Raw genomic sequence first — 27730 nt, forward strand, 5'->3', positions numbered from 1 at the left:
CTGGCTGCTCTTATATAACCATCCTTTTGATTCCCATTTCCATGTGACTGTTTCAAAGACTTCAAACTCAACATGTCTAAAATTGAACTTAAGCTGGCAGAACCAAAATCAATTATTTGTTTCCTTTCTTATTCATGCACAACAATTAATCCAGAAGTCTTGGGGTTATCTTGACATGTTCCTCTCTCCTACTTTCTGTTTCCAGACCATAGCAAGACTAAATGTCATACATCCCCCACCCAATCCAGTATCAATTATGATATAATCCTTGCTACTATAGGAATCATGAGTTGAGAACACACCAGTGTTGTCTCAATATTTATTGAGGCCATTGTGTAAAGCTCTGAATCAGGCCCCACACAGTGTCTGGCAGAATGGCAGCTCTAGAATCTGCACACCAGAGGCTTCCTTTTTAGAAAAGAATAAGACAAGCGTGTAGATAGCCACTACACAAAGTAGGAAGTACCAGTCCCGTAAAAGGAATACAAATAACATCCTGGGGGAGTTCAGAAGAAACAGAGCATATTTCCACTAGCAGGGATGGGAAGCTTATCCAGGAGATGGCCTTTGAATCAGCACTGCAAGGGATAAACAGGATTTTGTCATGTGAAGATAGAGTTACCACCAGATAAATATAATTGCTGGAAAGAATAGCCCGAGCCACACCATGGAAGTCAGGAGATACACCCACACAAAGGCAGGCATTTAATCCAGCAGAGAACTCATAAACAGGATTAGAGAGAAATGCAGAGACCAGACCACAGACAGCATTGAAAGTCAGCCTGAGTGGTTTGACTGTGTTCTTGACAGCCTACATTAGGAGGTACCCTGAAGCTACCTGTGTCCCACTCTGCTGTCTTTTCATTGGCTCTAAAAGGTGAACTATGGCTATACCGAGGCAGACTACAGCAGTGATTCTGTATGCATTTTGTTTGTTCCTAATATTTCTTCTTAAATTTAAAAGCAGGGGATGCAGGTGGGGGTGGGAGGCGGGGCTGGTTGGTTTCTGTCATGTTTGATTGTCAAGGCAGTTAGTGGCTAGTGTTTGGATATCTGGGTATTTTAAGATGAGGAATCTATTGATATATATTTCTTTTTTTAAGTTTTATTAAGGTATCATTAATATACAATTTTATGAAAGTTTCACATGAGCAACACTCGTTACAATATTCCTTACAACATGTAATGCAACATATTATATTGATACATTATTTCTGTGTTTTTGTGAAGTGTTGTAATTTGTGTGTGTGTGTATGTGTGTGCATGCATGCTTATATTCTAAGTAAATTGCATTTTGGAAAATTCCTATCTTATCTTGGCCAAAACAAGGTGCTAAAGTAATTGTCAATGTGAAATCTGGAGAAAAGGTCCCATCAAGCCATGAGCTGATGGCAGTGCCTTTCCAAGATAGAGAACTCAGAGAACTCAGACTGTGGTAAGGGCCCCTCTAGGACCAGGAAATCTGGAAAGAAATGATAACTTACCCTTCCCCTTGAGATGTTCCCTTACACCTGTCTTTACTCCTTCCTCTTCTGGAAAAGCTCCCAGAGAGGAGCTACATAGCTTCCAAACATGGTCTCTTACAGGAATTTTGTATGGATAGGTGGTTGAATAAGCACTCTTTGCAGAAAACCATTGTGAATATCTCTGCTCCTATGCAGCAAATAAATAAAGGAATTCAAATAAACAGAGAGTTGCTAAACTGAACTGAGAAGCTGTAAAAAATTCCTAGGAGTAAGTTACACTGAAGCTTCAAAACAAAACAAAACAGAGTATAGAACCATCACACTCATAACAATCTTCCACCTCTGTTGACTCATGTCACTAGAGGAAACTGAGATTAAGAAAGAAAGAAAAAAAGTCTTGTTCGACAGGTCCTATCATGTTATCAGAAGAACTGGGGCCAGAACCCACTTGTCTTCAACATCTAGTTCAATTCCTGTCTGTTTCATGCTGCCTTGTCTTTTTCCTCCAGAGAATAACATATAATCATAGATTATTATTTGTGGAAAGGTTCCTTATTTTAGAGGTCAGAAAATTAAAGCCCAGAGAAATCCAATCCAGCCAATTCCATAGCCAATTAATGACCAGCCCTGGGCCATAAATCAGATACTGTAATTTTCAGACCAGCACGTTTACTAATATCTGTGTTCCTCACTAGTAGTAAAAGTTAATACTCACAAAACTGGTGACCGGAGTCCTACAGTAGCATGTGATGGCAGTGAGCCAGCAAAATTTGCTAGTGTAATGATCCTTCAGGTGCCCAGAAGTGTTCTAAGATGGTCCATGCTATGCGACTCCAGGAAGTACCATTCATTTCACATTCCACATGAGTGCTTTCACCCTGGAGCACAGACCCCACATTAGTGGTGCTCCTGGAGCTGGGCAGTACGGGCTGTGGATCAGGACTCTGGGAAAAATCTGAATACATTTGTTTAACAACCCAGAATAGATTACCATCTGTGATGTTAGCTATGTACAAGTAGAGAATTGGGTACAGTAAAAAGCTGTCCCTGGCTCGTTGTTTATGATCTGGGTCCTAATTTAGCCTGAAAAACGTTGTCCTTAGTACTTTCCCATAAAAAATGATTTTGGCAAATCTATACAAGGATGAAATCTCAAGACATTTCCCTGAAGTTCATGTGACCAATTTATGTAATTTTCTTGGTATCTTCAGCATCATTCAAAGGAAGATGTTTTTCATTAGCACTTAGTACTAAAACATACTAATTACTCACAGGGAAATTTAAATTTTATCAGATATTAGGACCACTTTACAAATTCTGAAAGTTTTTATCAGATTCCAAAATTCCTGTAATGTTAGTGTTTCTAGTGATGTTCTGGAAATCATTATTTTAATGACATTTACCTATTTTTAACTATATTAAACTGACTCAAATCCTTGTTTAAAACTGAAAATTACCACATTTGATTTCATTGGCTAAAATGCTATTTACCCAATAGTATACTTACTTTATACAGAGCAAAATACAACATGTGTTTCTAAAAAGAACACAAATTCCTAAAAAATTCTGCATGTGCATATTTGACCTTTCTCTTAAAAGGCATTAGTCTTGAAAAAATTTTTGTCCTGGAAAGAAAAATAACCTAAGAAATTATCAAGAGCCTTAACCTACTTTATAAAGGTTGCAAGAAATAGTACAATGTTGACTATTTGTTTCTTTTCTTTCAAATTAGCAATAGCCTAGGATTTCACTGCATCCATTTTTTGTATTGTCACCATAAGGAAAGACCCATTTGCGTAGAAGTACATTTACTGTTGATTTCTGTAGTGCAAATGGGAGGTAGGACACTGAGTGTGAGTGAAACTAATTTGTTTGGCAGCAAAACAGATGCATGAATCACCCAAGTTGAGTGGAGGCAGAGCAGCTGGTTCCCCTGAATGCCTTTACATTTGTAATCCTCTATATACATTTTACCCTCATATCAAAGGCCTCAGTGATAAGTCTATTGAGAGTAATTTGATAGAAAATTTTGTGCTTTAAATAGCTAAAAGCTAACCATATTTTTGCTGGGGAAGAGGAAAGAAAATGTTAAGGTAATAGTCAAGGTTTAGAGAACAATATTTCAGTTTCTGAGTAGAATTCAAAATGACATGTCCCTCACTCCTACGGCCAGGCACGGAAAGCTTTATCTCTGGCTGTTCAGCTGCCCTAATCTTGTTTGCTTCCCTATTTTGTTTTGTAATCTCTGCAAAAAAAAAAAAAAAAAAGGGTGAGAGGGGACATAATGTATTTAACAGATTGTTAGTTTGTGGAAGATTTTGATTCAGTTTGCAGCTAGAATTTTATACATTTATATAAATACAGCTGGGCTTTTTCTTTAATTGAAAAATCTGAAGTCAAAATGCCCAGTGTTTTTTTTTTCAAAAAGAAGGAAAGAAGGGGAAATAAATAAATATCTAACTATGGCAATTCCAGTCTTGGGAATAGAAATTAAAGTAAAATACTATTATTTCTTAGTTCATTTTTATATAGATTTGAGTATCACAAATTCCCCTCAAGGAAAAAAACTATATATTTGTATTTATGTTTATATATATAAAAAACATTTCCTGAGAAGCCCAGCCTAAAATGTGGGTATTGTTCCCTTTCCATGGATGGTAATGTAATTCTCCTGTGTTTGTTCACATAGGGTGGAGGGTAGTCACGAATTCTGTTTGGGGGATGTTAAATTTGATAGGCCAATTAAACATGGAATAGTTACCAAGGAGGCAGTTGGATATAGGAGTCTGGACTCCAAGAGAGAAATTCATGTTAAGGGTAGTTTTTATGGGTAATTAGCATATGGAAGTATTTAATGCCATGGCGCTAGGTGGGGTCACTGAATATGAGTGTTAAGAAAGAGAAGGGAAGGGGGCCCAAAGCAGAGCTCTGGGTGACACCAACATTTAGGAACCTGGCAGTGGAGAGGAAACAAGGAGCATGGCCCTCTAGGGAGAAGGAGCAGGGGAATGTGGTTGGGGGCAGGCCACATAAATCAAGCATTTCTAGAATGAGGAAATCGTCAACTCTGCCAAATATTGTTGAAAACTCAAGGCCAGTAGAGTAATGCTGAGTTTGGACACAGGATATTCTTCAAAGACTTCAACAAGAGCCATCTAGCAGAGGGGGGTGGAAAGAAGCTCCAGTGGGTGAGATTAAGGAGAGACATGAGATGAAGAAGATATGAAAAACATGAACTAGCCTTTCCAGATGCTCAGCTGTAATAGGAATGGGGCAGTAGCTGGAAGGTGTGGAGCATGAAAGGGATTTTTAAAGATGGGATATACTAGAGTGCATTTGTATGCTGACAGAGGGAGAGGTTGATGATGCATATTCAAGGGCAGTAATAGCAGCAAGTCCTGGAGAAAACACATGTCCACCTACAAGAGTCAGCCTTCGCTCTTAAGGAGAGTTTACCCATGGTGACCAGAGCAGATGCTGAGAGAATAAGTTGACTCAGAGATGGAATTGTGTTGACTTGTTTAAAAAATAATGTGCATAGAAAAAATAAGAAGGAAACATCAGCATGTTAATAGTGGTTATCTCTTGGTGGTGGAGTTATAGGTGATTTTTTTATACCTTTTGGCAGTTTTCAATTTTTTAAAAAAACTAATGTACATCATTTTTATTGTAGGAAATAAATAAATGTGACAAGGAGAATTGCATTTTTCTGAGTGACCGTTCAAGTCACTGTTCTTGAAAAGGCAAACTACATGAAATTACCCAGCCATGTTTGTTCTTCAGCAAATTAATTTTCTGTAATGGTGTTTGCCCTACAGACACTTAGAGTGGTGCTGGCAGCTCTTCATACTGAAGAAACTGTGCACTATCCTTGCAACAAAATTATGCTTTCTGAAACTGTATATTCTCTACCCTCTTGTCTCTAAGCTAATAGTGAGAAGAAGAAAGATGTTGGAAACTCTTGGCGAATGGAGAATAGCCATCAAATATTCTTGCAAACACAGATGTCAGTTTTATTTCAACATCTAAAAACAGGTCACTCTGTCTAAAACAGACAGCACAGAGAAGTCACAGCCACAGCAGAAACAGACAAGATTTCCCAGTGGAGATACTTTTCTTTGGCCTCCAGATATCTGATTCCTTTTTAAGAGCACACAGGCATACTTTCACCTTGCCCAGAACCACCTAAAAGGGATTCCCAGGTGGTATATGTTGCTTAAAATTTGCTAATAGCCTTAATAAAATGGCCCTTTTTAATAGGTGAGATTGTGTCTATTGCCCAACTCTTTAACAAAGGATCATATACTTCTTGATTGATGCAGGTTGCTTGTTGGTTATAAATCAAAATCTAAACTAGATCATAACACTTATTTTCTTTTATTCTGTTCTTGAATAGGTTACCCATACATATTGAAATAATGCAAAAGACAGTCAGTGAAAAATAGTGTCCTTGTTACGTTTGTCTCTCCCCAAAGGCAACCAGTGTATCCAGCTTCTTGTGTGTATTGCCAGAGGTACTTTATTGATAGACAAGCAAATAACTGAGCATTGATGGAAAATTTAACAAGGCTTTGCAACATTATTTAATATTCTTCATCATTTTATGAAAAACATCAAGGATGGTGGTCAGAGGAGCCTATAACATTAGAAGCCACTGAAAGATAAAAGTCAGAGGGAATTTAATATTTTTTGGAAATCAGAGTGTGACTGGGGAAAAGACTCAGTTTTTTCAAAGCTGATGCCCATGCGTCTTCCACTCACATTTCCCATTGTATTAAATGAGATATTTAGCCTGTTCTGCAACTAACTTGTAAGCTTTAATAGTAGTAGTAAGCATTTCATTGTTTAACTTTTAAAAACAGTTTCACTCTCCCTATCATAGAGCATACATTAATACATACATTTTTAAAAAAGGATTGTCTGCTTTGTGAACCGCTAATCATAGACAGTATCTGCTGTCCCTCTCCTCCAGACCCTGCTCTTTCCCCCGGATCTCTTGCCCAACAGCTTGTCAGCAACCTATGACTTACAGGTCAGATCTGGCCTGCTGCCTTTTTTTTGTAAATGAAGTTTTATTAGAACATGGTGGCCCCTATTCTATGTATAAATTATCTGTGGCTGCTCCCACACCACAATGAGAAAATTGAATACCTCTGTCACAGGTCGTATGGCCCTCAAAGCTGAAAATATTTATTTATTTGGCCCTTTACAGAGAAAATTTGCCAACCCTTGCCCTGGAGGGTGAAATCCTGGTCATGGTAGTGAATGGGCAGAGAGCACTTGAGAAAATAGTAGGGAGATTTAGTACAAAGATTTAGAATAAAGAAGTCCCGAGAGTTGGAAGAAGTTAAGGAAGATGCTAATATAGGTCTAGATTTTCATTTGGTTCCATATATCACTTTTCCAACTTCATCCTTCCTTCCAGCCTTGCTACAAGTATTATAAACAAGTGTTTATCTGTACAGTCCAGATGGAAGTATTTCTTTAACAGATTATATGTGAAAGAGGAAGGGCTCTGGGAATGAACAGGGCTACAACAATGTGGTGTGGCCAGAGTGACTCTGGTATCTGTTGCCCTAGTCGGTGCCAGGCTGGTGTGTGCTCCTGTCCCCACCACTACTTCAGAACTGCACACTTGGCCAGAGATGTCAAAATTCAGGTAAGTGAAAAACAGTCCTCCAGAGCCCACCAATGAGAGCCTGTCCTCCCACTGATAATACCAGTTGTGACTTAGTTACTGAAATTTAAGGATGGTTAAGGAAACTGAAACAAAGCCACTGCTTAGATGTATTGTTAAGAGAGGATTTCTATATGACCCTCAGTGGCTCCTGAATCACCTGAGAAGATAGAGCTTGATATTTACAAGAGTATATTCAACCAAAGTAAAAGCAAATAAAGCTGTTGCATTAGAATAATACAACTGAATAGTAGGGATAAAAATTTAACAGGCAGCAGTAGTTGTTTCTTTTTTCCGTGTGTAGAACTGAAATACAAGTGAAGCCATAATAACTACCCCTAAGGGCGTTTGTGACCTTTGACAACACAGAAAGAAAATATTTCTAGTCTGAAACTATGTCTCTCCAGTATTACAGTGTAAATGGAAAATATAATCTGTTTAACAAGCTGTATTTTTCACAAGAGAATGAAATCTTATACAAGTCGCACAGAAATTAAATATTTAATAAAGTAACAAAAATGGAAGCCAGTTCTATAAAATGAAGGAAAAAGGAAAACATTAGAAGTGTAAAACTATCTTGAAACATATGTATATGTACGTGTGTGTGTATGTATGTTTGCTTTGAGCATTTGAATTGCTTATCACCAGAGTGGAAAATAATACTAAAATGTCTTTGGTCTTACAGTAGAAGAACATTTATTGAAAGCAAAGTATTTGCTTGAAATATATTTTGAGAATCTTCCATTTGTGAGAACCTGGTCTAAGAACAGGGGTTTATTAGTCAAAAACTGATATTTAAAAAAAAAAAAACCATTCTCATGGAGTTTGCATATCAATGGGAAGACCTAGACAGAAAACTCTGATGCACTAGTGAATGATGTGCCGTATTAGATGGTGGTGCATGTAAAGAAAATACAGAGCAGGGTCAGGAGGACTGAGAGCCCGGTGTGGGTAGGGCATGGACTCGCAGTGTCAGAGAGAGGGTGGTCAGCTGAGGCCTCACACGGACAGAGGTCCATTCACCTGGTGGAGTTCCAGGAGGGAAGGGTCAGCGTGAGCCTCTGGGGCAGGTGTGTCACAGTGCTATAGGCACTGCCAGGAGTGAGCAGGGGGCCAGTTAGAAGGTAAAAGTGGAAGCAGCTGGGTAGCTGAATAGTGTGGTAACTGAAACATTGCAGTAAGCTTCACAGGACCTTTCTCTGAGTGACATGAGACCATTGGAGGGTACTGACCAGTGACACATCCGAATTACATTTCAAAAAGACTATTCTCACCATGTGCAGTGGTCCATGTATGAAATAATGAGGGCTTAAAGATCAGGGTAGTAGCACAGGAGGTTTTACCTCAGAAATAGACATTTGAGGTTTTATTAAATACTTTCTATTTAGGAGTTAGAAGAGGAGCAGAATACTGTGCAGTTGTAAGAAAGTCCTTTTTTTTTACCCATGTATCAAGTCAGCAGCCCCAGGTGAACCATCTGAAATGTTCTTACATATGTTCTGTAGCATTTATGGCATCTGATTTTCTTTCCCTCCTTTCTCACTCTTCCTGACCTCAGTCACTTCATCTCAGGCAGTGAACCATCATCTCCTCCATGCAGATGGAAAAAAATGGAGACTTAAGAAATTTTGAGATGAAAACAGCATAATTTGATGGTGGAGTGTGTATAGGAGGTCAGAGAGATGGAGATTCCTGGTGTGTACTTGTGATTGGGTGGTGGGGTCAGCTGATGAGATAAATACCAGAGGAGTTCCAGGCCTTGTTGAAAATCATGCTTTGCTTTCAGGGCTTTTGCAGTTTGGGTGCATTTAAAACATTCGTATGCCTCAAAAATCATGCCCTCCTCCGACCTCATACCCTCTATATTCTGGCCATAGCACACCACCACTGTCCTGGCCATTGTCAGTTTACGCATGCTATTCTTTCACAGTTGGCCACCCACCAGTCCCCACTCTACATGCAAATACTCTTTCTCAGCTTTTGGAATCCTCTCCTCAGCGACAAAGACTGCAATTTATTGAATGCACGGTCTAGATCCCGTTTCACCTACAGTAACCCCTCAAAATTTAGGACGTGTTGCATATAGCAGGGTCTCAATCAATATTGGTTGAATTGAATTGCACACTTAGATTTTAAGATAGATTTTAAAGAGTTTTTTTTTAAGTCATTTAAATGATATGATATTGTAAAGAAAATGTCCTTCTAAAACCTATAGCTGTCACTCTCTATAAATGTGTATTTTTTGCCTTACAGTTCTACTGTCTGGTACCTGGCATATAGTCAACATTGAACAAATTGTATATGCATATTTAAAAAAATTATTTGTACTGGAAAACTGAAAGTTGACCAGAACAACAAAGTCATGATTGATTAGATATTCACTAATGTATAAAATTATAGAAACATTTAAATATTTTTGTGAAAATCTGGGTGTACTTCCTCATTTTAAGAAATACCCAATGTGATACTAAGAAAAATTCAAAGCTATTATTTACACAAACTCAAAAATGATCATTTTGTTTCAGACAAATGTGGATATCATATTATGGTAATGATGAAGATTGTATAGACATATTCCCTTGACAAATAATAATTTATTTGTCCATTTCATTCCATCTACATGTATTCATTTAGTACCTACTGTATCCCAGTTACTGTTTTAGGTACTTAGGATATAGCAAGGACCAAAAGGGACATGAAAGATGTAAAATATTTTCACAATTACAGATTCTTTTGGAATTTTTGTTATTAGAATATACATGTTTTTCTTAATCATTCCTTACAACTTTAATAGCTTTTAAAGTGTTTAATTCACAGAGAAAGCTTTTATGCACTTAATTTTACGTGCCTGAATTAACTACATAGGAGTTACGTATTTTCAAAACCCATGTGAGCAAATACGGCTTTGTCAACTAATCGAGTAATATTTGAAGCGGTATCCAGTGCTACATTCTTAATTTTAACATATTCTCCTCCAAAAATGAATCTGTCCACACATAGTCCTAGCGAAATTATCTTTATTTTATTTTGTTGATGTTTATTGTTAAGTCTTCCATCAGGATGTGGGCAAGGACCTTGTCTGTTTTCTTCATTGCTTCATCCCAGCTCATCCTAACTGCCTGGAGTCTATTACATGTTCCCAAAATGTAAATATCTGTTGAATGGATGAATGCAGTAATGGGTGTTGAAACATGTACAGTTTGTATTTGTGTGTTTGTGTATGTGTGTATGTGTGTGTTTGGGGTGGGGAGAAAGTCTAAGAAACCAGAACAGGAAAGGAGATGTCATATCAATCACCTAGTTCATTGAATTTTGCCACAAGGTTGGATACATCACAAACTTGCTGACCTCCCTTTCCCCATTCTTAAAATACAAGGAAACTCACTATAATATATTTAACTGTTCTTCTCTCCTTACACCCTATGATCTATATTATTAATTGTATAGCATTTAAAATGTTAAGCTAACTTTAAAGCTGAGCAGCAACATTTCACATGTAATTAATTATGCTGGTTGAAAGAGTAGAAGCGTGAGTCATTCACTAGTTGTATTGTTATGATGGTCATAAGTTCTCTCTTTTTTTTTTTTTTTGCTTTGTTGCTTCCATAATGTTTAAGGCTCAGCCAAGTGACAGCAATGCTGACCATGCTTTCCAGAGCAGCCCACTGTGGATGACCCTGCCTGACAGTAACTGATGGTGCAGAAATACAGATATGGGGGAGATACAGGCAATTCCAGTGGCCAGCGGGCTTCTTCAGTTAAACTAACCTGGCAGAGAGTAGCATTCTGCCCTGAACCAGAGAGAGAGAGAGGAGGAAAGTGTGCTGGAGCCAAGAGGTGCTAGACGGCTGTGTGCCTTTTCACTGCATTCCTCCAGCACCTAACTTAGCTTCAGGGCTGTTCCATAAAATCAGCCTGAACAACATGAAAGAGAAAGAATGAAAAAGGAGTTTGCCTTGTTTCCCAATGTCTGATGTGATGCATAATTCCTGCTGAGATTAAATCCCATAGGTTTTAATAATAAATGCAATGAAGTCCTGCAAAACTAATGTCTATGAAACCTCCATTAGCAAGGCCTGGCTCCAAATTCTTATTTCTTTGGTTTATGCTGAGCCCTGAGTCATGTATTTACAGTTAATGTTTGTTTAGGGGGCAGGGATCACCTGTGGAATAAGAAGAAAGTGGAGACAACTGAATATAAAGTAAATTTAAATATAAACTAAAATGTAATTAAATAAAATTTAAAGGAAATATTAACTATAAAGTAAATGATTGAAGCCATGATCGTAAGAGTTGTAGTAATAATATGTGAAAATATATTAAACAGCAGGTATTGAATGAATTACTTTACGTGTGTTGCATAACTTAATATAACAACACCTTATGAAATAGGTTGTTATTTCCATTGTATAACTGAGGAAGCAGAGTAAGTTACTTGTCAAGGCCACATGACTAGAAAGTGGTAGAGCCATAGCTGGAATTATCATAGCTGTTATACATTGGGCATCCCCATATGCCCATTTTAAATATGCATTTTATATGAAGTAACCCATTTTATTTATCCTTACAAACTCCTCTGTTTGATCTGAGCATTCTGATTCTAGAGCCCTTGCTCTTAACTATGAATTTGGCATAATTTAGACCATGATCTTAATAAAGGAAAAGGTTTATGTAGCTTCAGAAGTAACTTTTGATTTTCTTTATAACCAGAATTTAGTTTAGTGTCTACTGATTTGTTATGCCCTAACCTCCTGATTTTATGGCCATATTGCTACCTGTTTGGCCATATCCCACATGCCTCAGCCCCGCTACCATTTAAGTGGGGAGAAATCTTTTTTTTCTTTTATGGCTTGACATTGCTTTTATTTTTATTTTTTTTATTTTGGTATCATTAATATACAATTACTTGAACAACATTATGGTTACTAGACTTCCCCTGTTATCAAGTCCCCCCCACATACCCCATTACAGTAACTGTCTATCAGCATAGTAAGATGCTATAGAATCATTACTAGTCTTTTCTGTATATAATTCCTTTCCCGTGTCTCCCCTAACCCCTGCTACATTATGTGTGCTAAACGTAAAGCCTCTTTTTCCCCCTTATTTCTCCCTTCCCACCTATCCACCCCAGTCCCTTTTGCTTTGGTAACTGTTAGTCCATTCTTGGGTTCTGTGAGTCTGCTGCTGTTTTGTTCCTTCAGTTTTTTTCTTTGTTCTTATACTCTACAGATGAGTGAAATCATTTGATACTTGTCTTTTTCTGCCTGGCTTATTTCACTGAGCATAATACCCTCTAGCTTCATCCATGTTGTTGCAAATGGTAGGATTTGTTTTCTTCTTATGGCTGAATAATATTCCATTGTGTTTATGTTCCACATCTTCTTTATCTATTCATCTACTGATGAACACTTAGGTTGCTTCCATTTCTTGGCTATTGTAAATAGTGCTGCGACAAACATAGGGGTGCATATATCTTTTTGAAACTGGGCTCCTGCATTCTTAGCATAAATTCCTAGGAGTGAAATTTCTGGGTCAAATGGTATTTCTATTTTGATTTTTTTGAGGAACCTCCATACTGCTTTTCATAATGGTTGAACTAGTTTACATTCCCTCCAGCAGTATAGGAGGGTTCTCCTTTCTCCACATCCTCGGCAACATTTGTTGTTGTTTGTCTTTTGGATGTTGGCCATCCTAACTGGCGTGAGGTGATATCTCATTGTTTTAATTTGCATTTCTCTGATGTTTAGTGATATGGAGCATCTTTTCATGTGCCTGTTGGCCATCTGAATTTCTTCTTTGGAGAACTGTCTGTTCAGCTCCTCTGCCCATTTTTTAATTGGATTATTTGCTCTATGTTTGTTGAGGTGCATGAGCTCTTTATATAATTTGGATGTGAGCCCCATATCAGATATCATTTATGAATATATTCTCCCATACTGTAGGATGTCTTTTTGTTCTACTGATGGTGTCCTTTGCTCTACAGAAGCTTTTTAGTTTGATATAGTCCCACTTGTTCATTTTTGTTTTTGTTTCCCTTGCCTGGGGAGATATGTTCATGAAGAAGTTGCTCATGTTTTTGTCCAAAAGATTTTTGCCTGTATTTTTTCTAAGAGTTTTATGGTTTCATGACTTACATTAAGGTCTTTGATCCATTTTGAGTTTACTTTTGTATATGGGGTTGGAAAATAATCCACTTTCATTATCTTACATGTAGCTGTCCAATTTTTCTAACACTAGCTATTGAACAGGCTGTCATTTCCCCATTGTATATTATGGCTCCTATATTGTATATTAATTGACCATATATGCTTGGGTTTATATCTGGGCTCTCTATTCTGTTCCACTGGTCTGTGGGTCTGTTCTTGTGCAAGTACCAAATTGTCTTGATTACTGTGGCTCTGTAGTAGAGCTTAAAGTCAGGGAGCATAATTCCCCCTGCTTTATTCTTCCTTCTCAGGATTGCTTTGGATATTCAGGGTCTTTTGTCATTCCATATGAATTTTAGAAGTGTTTGCTCTAGTTCATTGAAGAATGCTATAGGTATTCTGATAGGGACTGCATTGAATCTGTAGATTGCTTTAGGCAGGATGGCCATTTTGACAATATTAATTCTTCCTAGCCAAGAGCATGGGATGAATTTCCATTTATTAGTGTCCTCTTTAATTTCTCTTTAGAGTGTCTTGTAGTTTTCATGGTATAGGTCTTTCACCTCCTTGGTTAGGTTTATTCTTTGGTGTTTTATTCTTTTTGATGCAGTTGTGAATGAAATTATTTTCCTGATTTCTCTTTCTACTAGTTCATTGTTAGTGTTTAGGAATGCAACAGATTTCTGTGTATTAATTTTGTATCCCGCAACTTTGCTGAATTCAGATATTAGATCTAGTAGTTTTGGAGTGAATTCTTTAGGGTTTTTTATGTACAGTATCATGTCATCTGCAAACAGGGACAGTTTGACTTTTTCCTGTCCAATCTGGATGCCTTTTATTTCTTTGTGTTTTCTGATTTCTGTGGCTAGGACCTCCAGAACTATGTTGAATAAAAGTGGGGATAGTGGGCATCCTTGTCTTGTTCCAGATATTAAAGGAAAAGCTTTCAGCTTCATGCTGTTAAGTATAATGTTGACTGTGGGTTTGTCATATATGGCCTTTATTATGTTGAGGTACTTGCCCTCTGTACCCATTTTGTTGAGAGTTTTTATTATGAATGGGTGTTGAATTTTGTTGAATGCTTTTTCAACATCTATGGAGATGATTTAGTGGTTTTTGCCTTCTTTTTGTTGATGTAGTGGATGATGTTGATGGATTTTTGAATGTTTTTCTGTCCTTGCATCCCTGGGATGAATTCCATTTGATCATGCTGGATGATCTTTTTTATGTATTTTTGAATTTGGTTTGCTAAGATTTTGTTGAGTATTTTTGCATCTATGTTCATCAGGCATATTGGTCTGTAATTTTCTTTTTTTGTGGTCTTTGCATTGTTTTGATATTAGATAGATGTTGGCCTCGTAGAATGAGTTTGGGATTATTCCCTCCTACTTTTTGGAAGACTTTAAGGAGTATGGGTATTAGATCTTCATTAAATGTTTGGTAAAATTCAGCAGTGATACCATCTGGTACAGGGAGTTGGTTCTTAGGCAGTTTTTTGATTACCAGTTCCATTTCTTTGCTTGTAATTGGTCTGTTCAGATTTTCTGTTTCTTCCTGGGTTAGCCTTGGAAGGTTGTGTTTTTCTAGAAAGTTGTCCATTTCTTCTAGGTTATCTAGTTTGTTACCATATAATTTTTCATAGTATTCTCTAATAATTCTTTGTATTTCTGTGGTGTCTGTAGTGAGTTTTCCTTTTTCATTTCTGATTCTATTTATGTGTGTAGACTCTCTTTTTTTCTTGATAAGTCTGTCTAAAGGTTTATCTATTTTGTTTATTTTCTTGAAGAACCTGCTCCTCCTTTAATTAATTCTTTCTATTGTTTAATTTGTCTCAATTTTATTTATTTATTATTTAATTTTTATTATGTCCCTCCTTCTACTGACTTGGGGCCTCATTTGTTCTTCCTTTTATAGTTTCATTAATTGTGAGTTTAGACTGTTCATTTGGGATTTTTCTTCTTTCCTGAGGTAGGCCTGTATTGCAATATATTTCCCTCTTAGCAAGGCCTTTGCTGCATCCCACAGATTTTGTGTTCTTGAATTATTTTTGTCATTTTTCTCCATATATTGCTTGATCTCTGTTTTTATTTGGTCATTGATCCATTGATTCTTTAGGAGCATGTTGTGAAACCTCCATGTGTTTGTGGGCTTTTTCATTTTCTTTGTGTAATTTATTTCTAGTTTCATACTTTTGTGATCTGAGAAGCTGGTTGGCACAATTTCAATCTTTTTGAATTTACTGAGGCTTTTTTTGTGGCTTAGTTTATGATCTTTTCTTGAAAATGTTCCATGTGCACTCGAGAAGAATGTGTATCCTGTTGCTTTGGATGGAGGGTTCTGTAGATGTCCATTAGGTTCATCTATTCTAATATGTTGTCAATGCCTCTGTCTCATTACTTATTTTCTCTCTGGTTGATCTGTCCTTTGGAGTGAGTGCAGTATTGAAGTCTCCTAGAATGAATGCATTGCATTCTATTTCCCCCTTTAATTCTATTAGTATTTGTTTCACATATGTAGGTGATCCTGTGTTGGATGCATAGATATTTATAATAATTGTATCCTGTTGTTGGACTGACCCCTTTATCATTATGTAATGTCCTTCTTTGTCTCTTGTGACTTTCTTTGTTTTGAAGTCTATTTTCTCTGATACAAGTACTGCAACTCCTCCTTTTTTCTCTCTATTAGTTGCATGAAATATCTTTTTCCATCCCTTTACTTTCAGCCTGTGTATGTATTTGGGTTTGAAATGAGTCTCTTGCAGGCAGCATATAAACAGGTCTTGCTTTTTTATCCATCAGTTACTCTATGTCTTTTGACTGGTGCATTCAGACCATTTACATTTAGCGTGATTATCGATAGGTACGTACTTATTGCCATTGCAGGCTTTAGACTCGTGGTTACCAAAAGTTCAGGGGTAGTTCCCTTACTATCTAACAGTCTAATTTAACTTGCTTCATATGCTATTACACACACAACCTAAAGGTTCTTTTTTTTTCCCTCCTTTTTCTTCCTCCTCCATTCTTTGTATGTTATGAATCATATTCTATACTCTTTGTCTATCCCTTGGGTGACATGTATTTAGCCTTAGGAATACTTCCATCTGTAGGAGTCCCTCCAAAATGCACTGTAGAGGTGGTTTGTGGGAGGTAAATTCTCTCAGCTTTTGTTTATCTGAAAATTGTTTAATTCCTCCTTCAAATTTAAATGATAATCTTGCCTGGTAGAGTATTCTTGATTCAAGGCCCTTCTGCTTCATTGCATTAAATATATCATGCCTCTGCCTTCTGGCCTATAAGGTTTCTGTTGAGAAGTCTGATGGGTTTTCCTTTTTATGTGATCTTTTTTCTCTCTCTAGCTGCTTTTAAAAGTCTGTCTTTATCCTTGATCTTTGCCATTTTAATTATTATATATCTTGATGTTGTCTTCCTTGGGTCCCTTGTGTTGGGAGATCTGTACATCTCTTTTCCTTGAGAGACTGTCTCCTTCCCCAGATTGGGAAAGTTTTTAGCAATTACCTGCTCAGTGACACTTTCTATCCCTTTTTCTCTCTCTTCTTCTTCTGGTACCCCTATAATGTGAATATTGTTCTGTTTGGATTGGTCACACAGTTCTCTCAATATTCTTTCACTCTTAGAGATTCTTTTTTCTCTTTTTGCCTCATCTTATGTGTATTCCTCTTCTCTAATTTCTGTTCCATTTACCTTCTCTTCTACTACATCACATCTGCTTCTAAATCCCTCCATTGTATGTTTCATTTCAGATATGGAATTTCTTAATGATTGAATCTCTGACTTAAATTTGTTCCTGAGTTCTTGAATATTTTTGTACCTCCATAAGCATGTTTATAATTTTTTTTTTAACTCTTTCAGGAAGATTGATGAGTTCAGTTTCATTTGGTCATTTTTCTGGGGTTTGTGAGATTTTGGTCGAACCATGTTCTTTTGACATTTCATATTTCTGTGTGGTGCCCACTAGTGCCCAGAAGCTCCAGTCTCTGGAGGTGCTCAGCCCCTAGAGTGACATTGGGGGTCCTAGGGGAGCAGAGCTGGTGCCTGAGGGCAGGAAAGATCTGTTTCCTGATTCCTGTCTGCAGTGAAGTGGGGAGAAATCTTAATGGTGGTGTCAATTTCTAGAACAGGGCCAAGCCATCTTCACAATTACCCTAATAAAGTCTTGAGGAGTGGTAAAAAAAAAGCTGGTTTTTCAAAGTCATAGGAAAGACTGCATTTTCTCTTCAGAATGAAACAATCAGCCATACCATAAGCCATACACCTGTCAGTACACCAATCAAGCCTATTAGGTTGACAAGTTATAGAATTCCAGGGTTGGAAGAGGCAACAGAGATTATATGATTCAGCTATTTCAATATCATCAGTCTAGTTAAGGTTATTAACTTTGAACATTTTTGGGGGATAATGTCTTTTTAGGAAATGATAATGATGGATTTGTCTTCCTAAATCAAAATAGAGAAGTCTAAAATTTGTATGTTCAGTACAAGATTACTATCCTATTATCTCATGGTATCTCATTTTCAATGTTCTTCTTATTGAGTTTCAAGAGTTCTTCATATATTAAACATGTTAGTTCTTTATCCATCATACATATTGCAAACGTTTTCCCCATTGTCTTGTAACTTGTGTTTTTCTTATACTTATCCAAATATTGTTATCTTATCAAATTTATTCAATTTTTTTCATTCTCTTTTTTATTTTATATGTATGGATTTCATCCTTTCCCCATTCACAACTATTCTTTTGCATCTTCTAGAACTTTTATGATTATATTTTAAAATCTGTATTTATTAATCCATCTGGAATTCATTTTTACATTCAACACATGATTTCCAAATTATTAACTAGCTATTTCAGCAAAATTTCTTAAATTTTTCTTTCTTTACTAATTTGAAAAGCCGCATCTATCACATAACATGTTCTTAGACTATGTTACCTTAAATTGTCAAATATTCCCTACTAGAACTTTAACTTTTTTGCCTGTCTTAGTGGTAATGTTTATTTTTTACAGGATAGTAAAATGATTTTATTTTCTCTATTAGCATAAGCTTCCACTCTGTTGCTTCTGCACTTTACCCTTTGATTAAAACTTTCATTGGCTCCCCATTGTGCCTGGAATCCAGCCTCATGGTGAACCACCAGCCCTCACTGTTCCAGCTGCAGGGCCCTTTCCTGAGCCCAGGGAACATGGCATGCTCTCTCCTGTAACTCTAGGGGCGATATATTTTCCCAGCCCAGGACAAAATACCTTTGAAACTGAAGTCAATCAAAGGGAGAAATAAAGTGGAAGAAACCCATTTATTGCTTACAAACAGTCATCTGCTTCTGCTTGCCCGAGTCTCTCAAGACCAGGCTGTAAAAAGGGGCCCCACCCAACCACTCAGGTCCAGATATGTCCTCACTTCCCCATGTAATTACTTATTGATATGGAGATGGACTACTTCTCTCCATCCCTTGTAAAATCCTATTGATATGGAGACGCAGTAAGGCCAGGCAAGAGATTCTGGAAGTATTGCAGTTTTACCCTCACTTCTACCCCCAGACTTCCACACATGTTCTTCCTCCTTCTCCCCATCACATACCAGCCCGACAGCCTCACCACGCTTGGGTCCATATAAAAGGCTTGATTTAATGTTTTCCATTAAAAGTGAAGGATGTACAGAATTACAATTGTACAGAATGTACAATTTCCATTGTCCTGAAGGATTAAAATGGCAAAGATCAAGGATAAAGACAGACTTTTAAAAGCAGCTTTTAAAAACTGAGAATTGAATTCTGTGAATATTAAATGTGCTTTGTGGTAAGAGATGGGAGATGGTGGGTCACATAGTTGTGGCTGCCTGAGCTAGACTGTTATTAGAAGGCTTGCCAGAAATGCTGGCCAAGTGAACTAAAGGGAAGGACAGGATTGGTCACACCTAGATACTGTACTTTGCATACCGGCTGGTTGGGAGAGCTCAGTATTGTGATTCAAGCTGCCAACTATATTTTCCATTTTCTTATCTTGGTGAAAGGCACAGGAAGATGAATAACACCTGATATTTGCTCACAAATTTCTCACGATCTGGCTGGAAGGATGAGTATACCTAAGTAATGTGGAAGCTTCCCTAATAGTGTGCATTATCCTTGTGAAGTCCTGCAATGGCTTCACAGAGAGAGTCAGAGGTTTGAGCCTGGACTTTGCATGATAAACAGAATTTTGCCAGACATGGAAGGAAAATAACTCCAGACAGAACAGAATGAGCAAAGCACAGAATATTGAAAGTATTCAGTATCTTGGGGAATGTTCTGTACAGAGATGATGGGTGATAATGCTTTGAGACAAGGCTGTGAAGGTCCATGACTTCCATGCCAAGGAATTTTAGCTCATGCTACAGAAAATGGGGAGCCATTTAAGGTTTTCAGTTGTCACAATAACAAAACCTTTTCTAAGTTTTTGCAAGCTGATACCGAAAGCACCAAGGAGGATGAATTCACAGGAGTGGAAGACTGAAAGTACCAGCCAACCAAATATTGATCCCCCAGTCCTTCACCATTTCCTGTTCATGGTCATTCTCCCAGAAAAATATTTAGCTGCCAACTGGGCCCATAAAAACAGTGAAAAATTCAGGGCTCTTCATTTAAATTGAATGGATAATTGGATTTCTTAATTTTCTTAAAAATAGTATCTGAGTTTCTTTGGAAGTAGGGTAATGAATAAGATGATACCTGTTGCATCCAGAAAATGTGGGGACAAGCTCTGCAAATCCTGGGCCAGAAGTGATGGGGGATATACATTCACTCACGCATTGAGTTAACATTTACGGAAGACTTACCATGTTCTAAACAGTACTCTTGTTCCTGGGATGCAGTAAAGAGCTAAAGACGTGTAGTTTCATGCATCTTGGAGCTTACACTGTAGTAAAGAATTCAAATATTAACTAAATTATCTATGCATTGAATGCATAACTGTAAATTTTTGGAAGTGCTATAAAAATTATTGAGGAATCTAAGAGTTACAAATGGGAATAAAACTATTCCTATCATCAGATACAAGTCCGTTCTCAGAGAGGTGATTCACAAATATTTTCTCCCAGTCTGTGGCTTCATTTTTGTTTTTTTAACAGTGCCTTTCTCAGAGCAGATGTTTTTAATTTTAATGAAATCTGACTTACTGATTTTTTCTTTCATGTATGGTATTTTTGGTATTGTAATCTAAAAACTCATTTCTGAACCCAAGTTTATCTAGATTGTCTCATATTTTCTAGGAGCTTCATAGTTTTGCATTTTACATTTAGGTTTATGATACATTTTGAATTAATTTTTCTGAAAGGTGTATGGTTAATTTCTAGACTCATTTTATTTTTTTGCGTGTGACTGTCCAGTTGTAGCAGCACCATATGATGAAGAGATATCCCTATCTACTGGAACTTTACAGTCTAGTAAAGGCAGTAAGACCTATATACAAATGATTGAAATGACTTCACTGAACTATTTGTCCTGAAGGATGTACAGAATTAAGCCGAGAGGTTTAAAAGTGACATTTGAGGTGGACTGTGAAGAATGAATAAAGTTTCATCATACAGATAGGGCTGAGAAAGAAATAACAGAAAACACACAAACTGTACTTATTTTTAAAAGGCCACCCTGATTGCAGCATTAAGAAATATGTAACAAGGCAAAGATGTCAGCAGGGAAACCATTTATTGGTACTTTAGCGAGATGAAAGGCAGTGGAAATGATGGTAGTAAGAAATACTTGGCTGTAGGTAGAATTTGTTAATAGAGCTGATGGGATTTACATATAGATTGCATGAAGGGCGTGAGAAAAAGAGAAGAGCCAAGGATCAAACTGAACACTCTTTGCTTAAACAGTCAGAAGAACGGAGTCACCATTTCCTGATTTGAGAATCACAGACAGGAGCAGGTGTGGGGCTGGGGCATCCCTGAGCATGGTTGGGATGTGTGAAGTCCACCTACTAGACTTCCAAGTGAAGTGTTGCAGAAGCAGTCGGATGCTTAAGCTTGGAGCTCAGCAGTTGTCTGTGCATGACTGGTATTTCAGCCGTGAAATCAGGAAGCGAATGTAGATAGAGAAGAAGACGGCTCCATGGACTGAAGCTTGGGGGACTCCAAAATGTGACAGTTAGAAAGATGAAGAGGAACCAGGGAAAGATACTCAGATGGAGAGGCCAGTGAGGGAAGGAAGAGGATTAAGAGAAGGGTACAGGACACCAAGAGTGATGTATTCAAGAAGGAGTTTGTCAAATGCTGCAGGTAGGTTAAGTAAAATGACGACTTACAGTTGACATTGGATTTATTGGTGTGAAGGTCATTTTTAATGTCCTTAACAAAGGCTGCTTCCATGGAATATAGAGATGACAGTCTGCCTGAAATGAGTTTTCTCAGTGGAGAGAAACTGAAGAGATTAAGTATAGATAATTCTTGTGAGGATGTTTTTTGCAACAAAACAAGGAAATGGAACAGTAGGTAGAGGAAACTGGAAGACAAGGAAGGCTGTTGTTTTTATTTGTTTGGTTAGTTAAGATGGGTGTAAAGCTGAGGGAAAAAATGACTAATGTAGGAGTGAGAGAGGAACCAGTGAGACTGATGTCCTTGAGTGAGAGGAAACAGAATCAGTGCACAAAAGGAGGGGCTGGGCATAGGAGGAGCTGGGGACAGTTTATCAATAGTGACAATTCTCTAAGCCATGAGGAACCATTAAAGTTTACTGAGTGGTATGATTCTGATTATTCCTCATAATCTATTTATTCCTTCCCCTTTTACAAATGGATGAATTCAAATGCATGAAAGTGTGTCCAAAAATAAACACGGGAAGCAGTTTTGCTCAAAATAAAATAGATGACATTTTCATGTCCAGAAAAGTTGAAGCAAACCGTTGTGTTTATTTCAGCAACTTCTCTAGCTTTCATATCAAGATCTTTTTGCTGTTATTAAATGTTGCTGAATTGTTTTACTTTGAAAATAAACTTCCTAGTATAAGAACAAAGAAAAAACTGAAGGAACAAAACAGCAGCAGACTCACAGAACCCAAGAATAGACTAACAGTTACCAAAGGGAAAAGGGACTGGGAAGGATGGGTGGGAAGGGAGGGATAAGGGGAAAAAAGGAGCATTATGATTAGCACACATAATGTAGTGGGGGGACACGGGAAAGGCAGTATATACAGAGAAGATAAGTAATGATTCTATAGCATCTTACTACACTGATGGACAGTGACTGTAATGGGGTATATCGGGGGGACTTGATAATAGGGGGAGTCTAGTAACCATAATGTTGTTCAAGTAATTGTATATTAATGATATAAAAAAAAGCCAAAACCTTCCTAGCACCTAAAATCAATTTTCTTTATGCATTTGAAAATGCACAGTGTGGTTTATTACTTTTAAATTTTGCTGAATAATAATTTTAAAATCACCATTCCTTGACTACCAATAGCCTACTACTATGTCAGACAAAACTGGAAACGTAAAGAATTCTAATCGGATTCCCCACTTTGAAACAGGTTCAGTCACACAAAGGAAATAGAGGAAACTTTGAAGCAAATTATATATATAGGATAGTTCTTTTTTTTTAAGTTAAGGCATCATTGATACACAATCTTATGAAGGTTTAACGTGAGCAACATTGTGGTTACTAGAATCACCCATATTATCAAGATCCCCCACACCCCATGCAGTCACTGTCCATCACACAGGAAGATGCTGTAGAGTCACTATTTGTCTTCTCTGTGCTGTACTGCCTTCCCCCTGACCCCCCTTCATTGTGTGCTAATCATAATGCCCTATATAGAATAATTTTTGATTGAAATAATGAACTTTTCTGATCATTCATGAAGTTTGACATGTTACATTTTTTTCAATGGAAAAACAAACATCAAATACATTAGTCTAATTCCCGGTAAATTGTTATCATTGAATGTACTAAGCTCCATAGAAGTTTTCCAGTCTCATACATATCTAAAATTACTTCCTCTGTGAATGTTACTCAGTTTTCAAATCTGAAAGGGTTTTTCTTTTTGTATCTCCACAGACACGAACGTATTCACACCAAGAAAAGTAACTTCAGCAGAACTCTGATTTCCGGTTTGAAGGATGTAGATGATTTAGCAATCCTAGAAGTTTTAGATGAGGCAAGAAACTCAGTTTAATTAATTTTAAACATTGTAGTTTTTTTGTGATTTATAGAAGTGATGTGAGCAGGAGGTGGTTTTAATAGCACCTGGTAGTTTCATGCTTGCTTTGTCTCTTAACCTCTGATTTCTCTCTCTCAATTTCAGTATAACTTGAAATTCCGTATCTCTCCAGCTTGATGTCAGTTTGCTTCGATACTCAAATTACAAAGGTTTAAGTTCCCACTAGCACGAGTTGCTCATAGTCCTAGGCCCTTCTTACCCTGAATTCTTGCAGTCTCAAAGGGATGATTTACTGAGTTAAAAAATAACCTGCCTCCTACAACCTCCAAGTGGCATCCTCCCTCTTTTTCCTCTCCTGTTTCACAACCAGCGGCTGTGTCCAGAGGCCCAAGATTCCTGGAAAGCTTGCTGCACCATGGTCAGTGTTCCCCCTTGTGAGATCACAGAGCTAATCTGGTAGAGCACTGAATTCTGCCTGAAACTCCTTATCCCACTGATCTCAGAAATATTTCAGACATCTCTTGTGAAGCTATAAATCCAAGCCAGTAAATTGCAGTCTGAGCATTCCTTCCTCTCATCCCCCTTTATTCCAGACAATCAGATCATTAGAGAAATAAGTAACTCCTCTTCAGTAAATGATTAGGCTCTCTATCCTGACTGAACAACAGATTTTTTTTAATACTTCTGATACATGCCTGAGCATTTTGCTCAGAAACGTAATAAATCAAGAGACATTTTCTGAGCAGAAGTAGTCATTTGGTAAATTTAGGGTTGCATAAACAACTCAAGTACTTCCTCAAAAGAATCTCTCTTGAGAACATCAAACATCTTGTAATCAAGTAGTGTTTCCAAGTCAGAGATTGCCAACACTTTTATAAATCTTTATGTATCCGATTTTCTGATGATGTGAATTTGGATTTCACAGCAGGCTTTGCTTATCATATTGCTGACCTACATATCAAATCCTGGGTTGGTTTGTTTCTACTACCTGTGTTTTCTTCGTCTGTATTTTGACCTCAGATCTTTTACTCCTCTCTTGTGTCATATACCATAAATGATTTCTGACATTATTAAAATTGATTCTGTGTACTCATGATTTATCGACTATAAAAGCTACTTTTCTGTACTTTTCACTATGCCTCATAAAGGACAGTGTCTAAACTGAGGGCTAGGATATTCCACAGAGCACTGAATAACCATAATTTGGAATAAAACCATGTTCACTCTGTCTTCTCTTCCCGTTTTGAGTGATCTTTCTCTTTACTTCATCTTCTGCATTTACTTAATTCCTTGAAAGTATTATATGTATACCCTGTCAGATCTAGTGTGTCCTTGGAAACTAGAAAATGCAATGACCACCCTCTAAGGCTCTCCAAACAAGAGAAAGTGCCTGATCAGGTAGTTGCTGACCCAGTTCTTACCATCAATATGTCTATTTCTTATTCTGATCTAAAACAGATTCCACATGTTTTATTATTGTTTACTTTCTAGAATTATAATCAACCATAAATGTTTTTTAAGAAAAATCCTTATTTTTATTCTTTTATAGAATACAGTCTCAGAACAACTTGAGAAGTGTTATTCCAGAGATCAGATTTATATCTATGTGGGAGATATACTCATTGCTCTTAACCCTTTTCAGAATCTGGGTCTTTATTCCACAGAGGTATGTGATGTGACTTGCATTCTCTTATTTTGTCCTGAAGATTATACTATTCAGATATTTAAAATAATTTAAATGATGCCAAAGGAAGTTTTCTTAAATACCTTGAGTAAAGAGTTAAATTATATTGTTAAAACATAGAGACAGGAAAAAATAGAAGATAAACCAATCTGGATGTGGGTTGTGGTCTTCCTTTTTCCAAAAGCATATGGCAGAATGCTAATTACTTCCAGTTATTGGCAGCTGGGCTATACTATGTATCATATCAATAAACAGATCCTAAAAAAGCATATACATAATGTCTACTTCTGAACCAAATATGAGAGAATCAAAGTATGATTACATTGTTTATACCAAACTGTATAAACTTAATGACTGTAAAACTTGTCACTTGAGTTTAAAAATTCCTTTTACAATATTGATGGTTTTTTAATGTCAAATAGTGGTTTGTGAATATAATTATCCATTATTCAACCCCTAATGATTTAAATGTAGAATAGTATTATGGAATTAAACTAGGCTATTTTTCATTTTTTAATTGGACACCTTCTTTTCTAGGTATTTGTGTACTCTAGAAAATTATTTAATATTGTACCAATAGTTATTTTTTAAATGTGGAAACTGGATAATTCTGTCATTCACTACCACCTTAAAACATAAAAAATATCCAATTTATTAACCTTGACCTAAATTTCGAGGGATCTGGGTTTTTGTGCAAATTCTGCCATCAATTAACTGTGTGATCTTAGACGAATTAAAGAAGAGAATATATGTTAAATGATATGAAGGGGAAAAGTAGTTATCGTATGTCAGGCACTATTATATTTAGGAGCCAAGAAAATGATGCCTGGAAGGAGGGTTCTTTTAAATACACTTTTAAGTAAGTGATATTGTCATATTATGTCATATTATGTTGCTAGACTGTATATGTCTAGCCTTATTTTACATAATTGTACATGATTTGTGCATGTGTGTGTGTGTGTGTGGTATGTGTATATAATATGCATGTAATGTTTTGGTGGTATGAAACCATATTTTCTTTCTGTTTTGCTTTAAACATTGGAGGTCTATCTGTAAATAATCTAGGGGTTTAAGCACAAACAAAAGCAAGAGCTCTACAACATGTGCTCTCTTTAACTTTTAGCATTCCAAGCTATATACTGGAGCAAAGAGAACTGCCAATCCTCCTCACATATTTGCAGTGGCTGACTTGGGATACCAGTCAATGGTAACCTACAATTCAGATCAGGTAAGGAGAGTCTCACATTTTTAGAAATATTCCCCTCTTAGTTTTTGTGTGTAAGCTGAATTATGTCAATAAAGTCTTCTTATGGTTCCCGTCTCACCGTGCAGTGCATTGTTATTTCTGGAGAAAGTGGTGCCGGGAAGACTGAAAGTGCTCATCTTTTAGTTCAGCAGCTGACGGTGCTTGGAAAGGTACACCTTTTTTCTCCATTCCAGTGGATCTATTTGTTATGTTTCATAGCCTGATTAAATCAATGTTCACTAATTCCCACATTTAATAATGCACAGAAACTATAAAACACACTTGTTATCCTTGTGAGTTAAAAATATAACAAACAATATAAAAATTATGTGGCCTATTTTGAGGATATTCTAACATTTCTCATTCTCAGTGAGTGGTAAGGCTTTATAAATATGATTTTCTCTCTTTTTAGCCTCAATACATTCACTGAATACTTTATTTTCTCACCTCTTTTTGCCAACAGGTTAAAAAGGAGTTAATATATGGAAATCAATTGTATTTACCTATATAAAAGAACTGTTTAAACCTAAATCTTACAAACTGTGCAAGATGTCTATGCTGAAAAGTAGAAAAAGTTGATAAAAGAAATAAAAAAGGACCTAAGAAATGGAAAGATACATCATGTTCATTGTTTAAAGACTCATATATTAATTAATATGTCAGTTCTCCACAAACTGACCTGTACAATCAGTGCAGTTAACAATACAAATCTGAGCAGTATTTTTTTTTTAAGGTAATGTAACTTTTTTTTTTTTTGAGAGGGCATCTCTCATATTTATTGATCAAATGGTTGTTAACAACAATAAAATTCAGTATAGGGGGGTCAATGCTCAATGTACAATCATTAATCCATCTCAAGCCTAACTCTCGTCAGTCTCCAATCTTCTGAAGCATAACGAACAAGTTCTTACATGGTGAACGAATTCTTACATAGTGAATAAATTCTTACATGGTGAACAGTACAAGGGCATTCATCACAGAAACTTTCAGTTTTGATCACGCATTATGAACTATAAACAATCAGGTCAAATATGAATATTCATTTGATTTTTATACTTGATTTATATGTTGATCCCACATTTCTCCCTTTATTATTATTATTATTATTATTTTTAATAAAATGCTGAAGTGGTAGGTAGATGCAAGATAAAGGTAGAAAACATAGTTTAGTGTTGTAGGAGAGCAATTGTAGATGATCAGGTGTGTGCCTGTAGACTATGTGTTAATCCAAGCTAGACAAGGGCAATAAACCATCCACGGATGCAGAAGATTTCTCTCAAAGCAGGGGGGATGAGGTTCTGAGCCTCACCTCTGTTGATCCCCAATTTCTCACCTGATGGCCCCCCTGCAACTGTGCCTGTCTTAG

At 36.8% G+C, this 27730-nt stretch overlaps 1 protein-coding gene and 1 long non-coding RNA gene across 12 annotated transcripts in view; one reads left to right on the top strand and one right to left on the bottom strand.

The window, feature by feature from the left end:
• Nucleotides 1–27730, top strand: part of LOC118970050 (myosin-IIIa-like) — a 220068-nt gene that overhangs the window by 68105 nt on the left and 124233 nt on the right. For 10 of the 11 annotated variants that reach the window (XR_012128036.1, XR_012128035.1, XR_012128034.1 and 7 more), the window contains 4 exons: nucleotides 23332–23431; nucleotides 24984–25100; nucleotides 26242–26346; nucleotides 26451–26534. Coding sequence is in view for 8 of the 11 variants with exons in the window: in XM_073229232.1 (XP_073085333.1) it covers nucleotides 23332–23431; nucleotides 24984–25100; nucleotides 26242–26346; nucleotides 26451–26534 (406 nt within the window). In the remaining 3 variants the exon portion in view is untranslated. The remainder of the gene's footprint in view (nucleotides 1–23331; nucleotides 23432–24983; nucleotides 25101–26241; nucleotides 26347–26450; nucleotides 26535–27730) is intronic. The other variant, XM_073229233.1, reaches the window with a different exon arrangement.
• On the bottom strand, nucleotides 328–20343 carry LOC140847845 (uncharacterized). Its single transcript, XR_012128038.1, has 3 exons — nucleotides 20116–20343; nucleotides 1485–1653; nucleotides 328–578 (listed from the first exon to the last, which is right to left on the bottom strand). It is a non-coding gene; the product is annotated as an uncharacterized lncRNA (long non-coding RNA).

This window comes from Manis javanica, chromosome 2, assembly GCF_040802235.1.
Source record: "Manis javanica isolate MJ-LG chromosome 2, MJ_LKY, whole genome shotgun sequence".
Classification (NCBI taxonomy): Eukaryota; Metazoa; Chordata; class Mammalia; order Pholidota; family Manidae; genus Manis; species Manis javanica.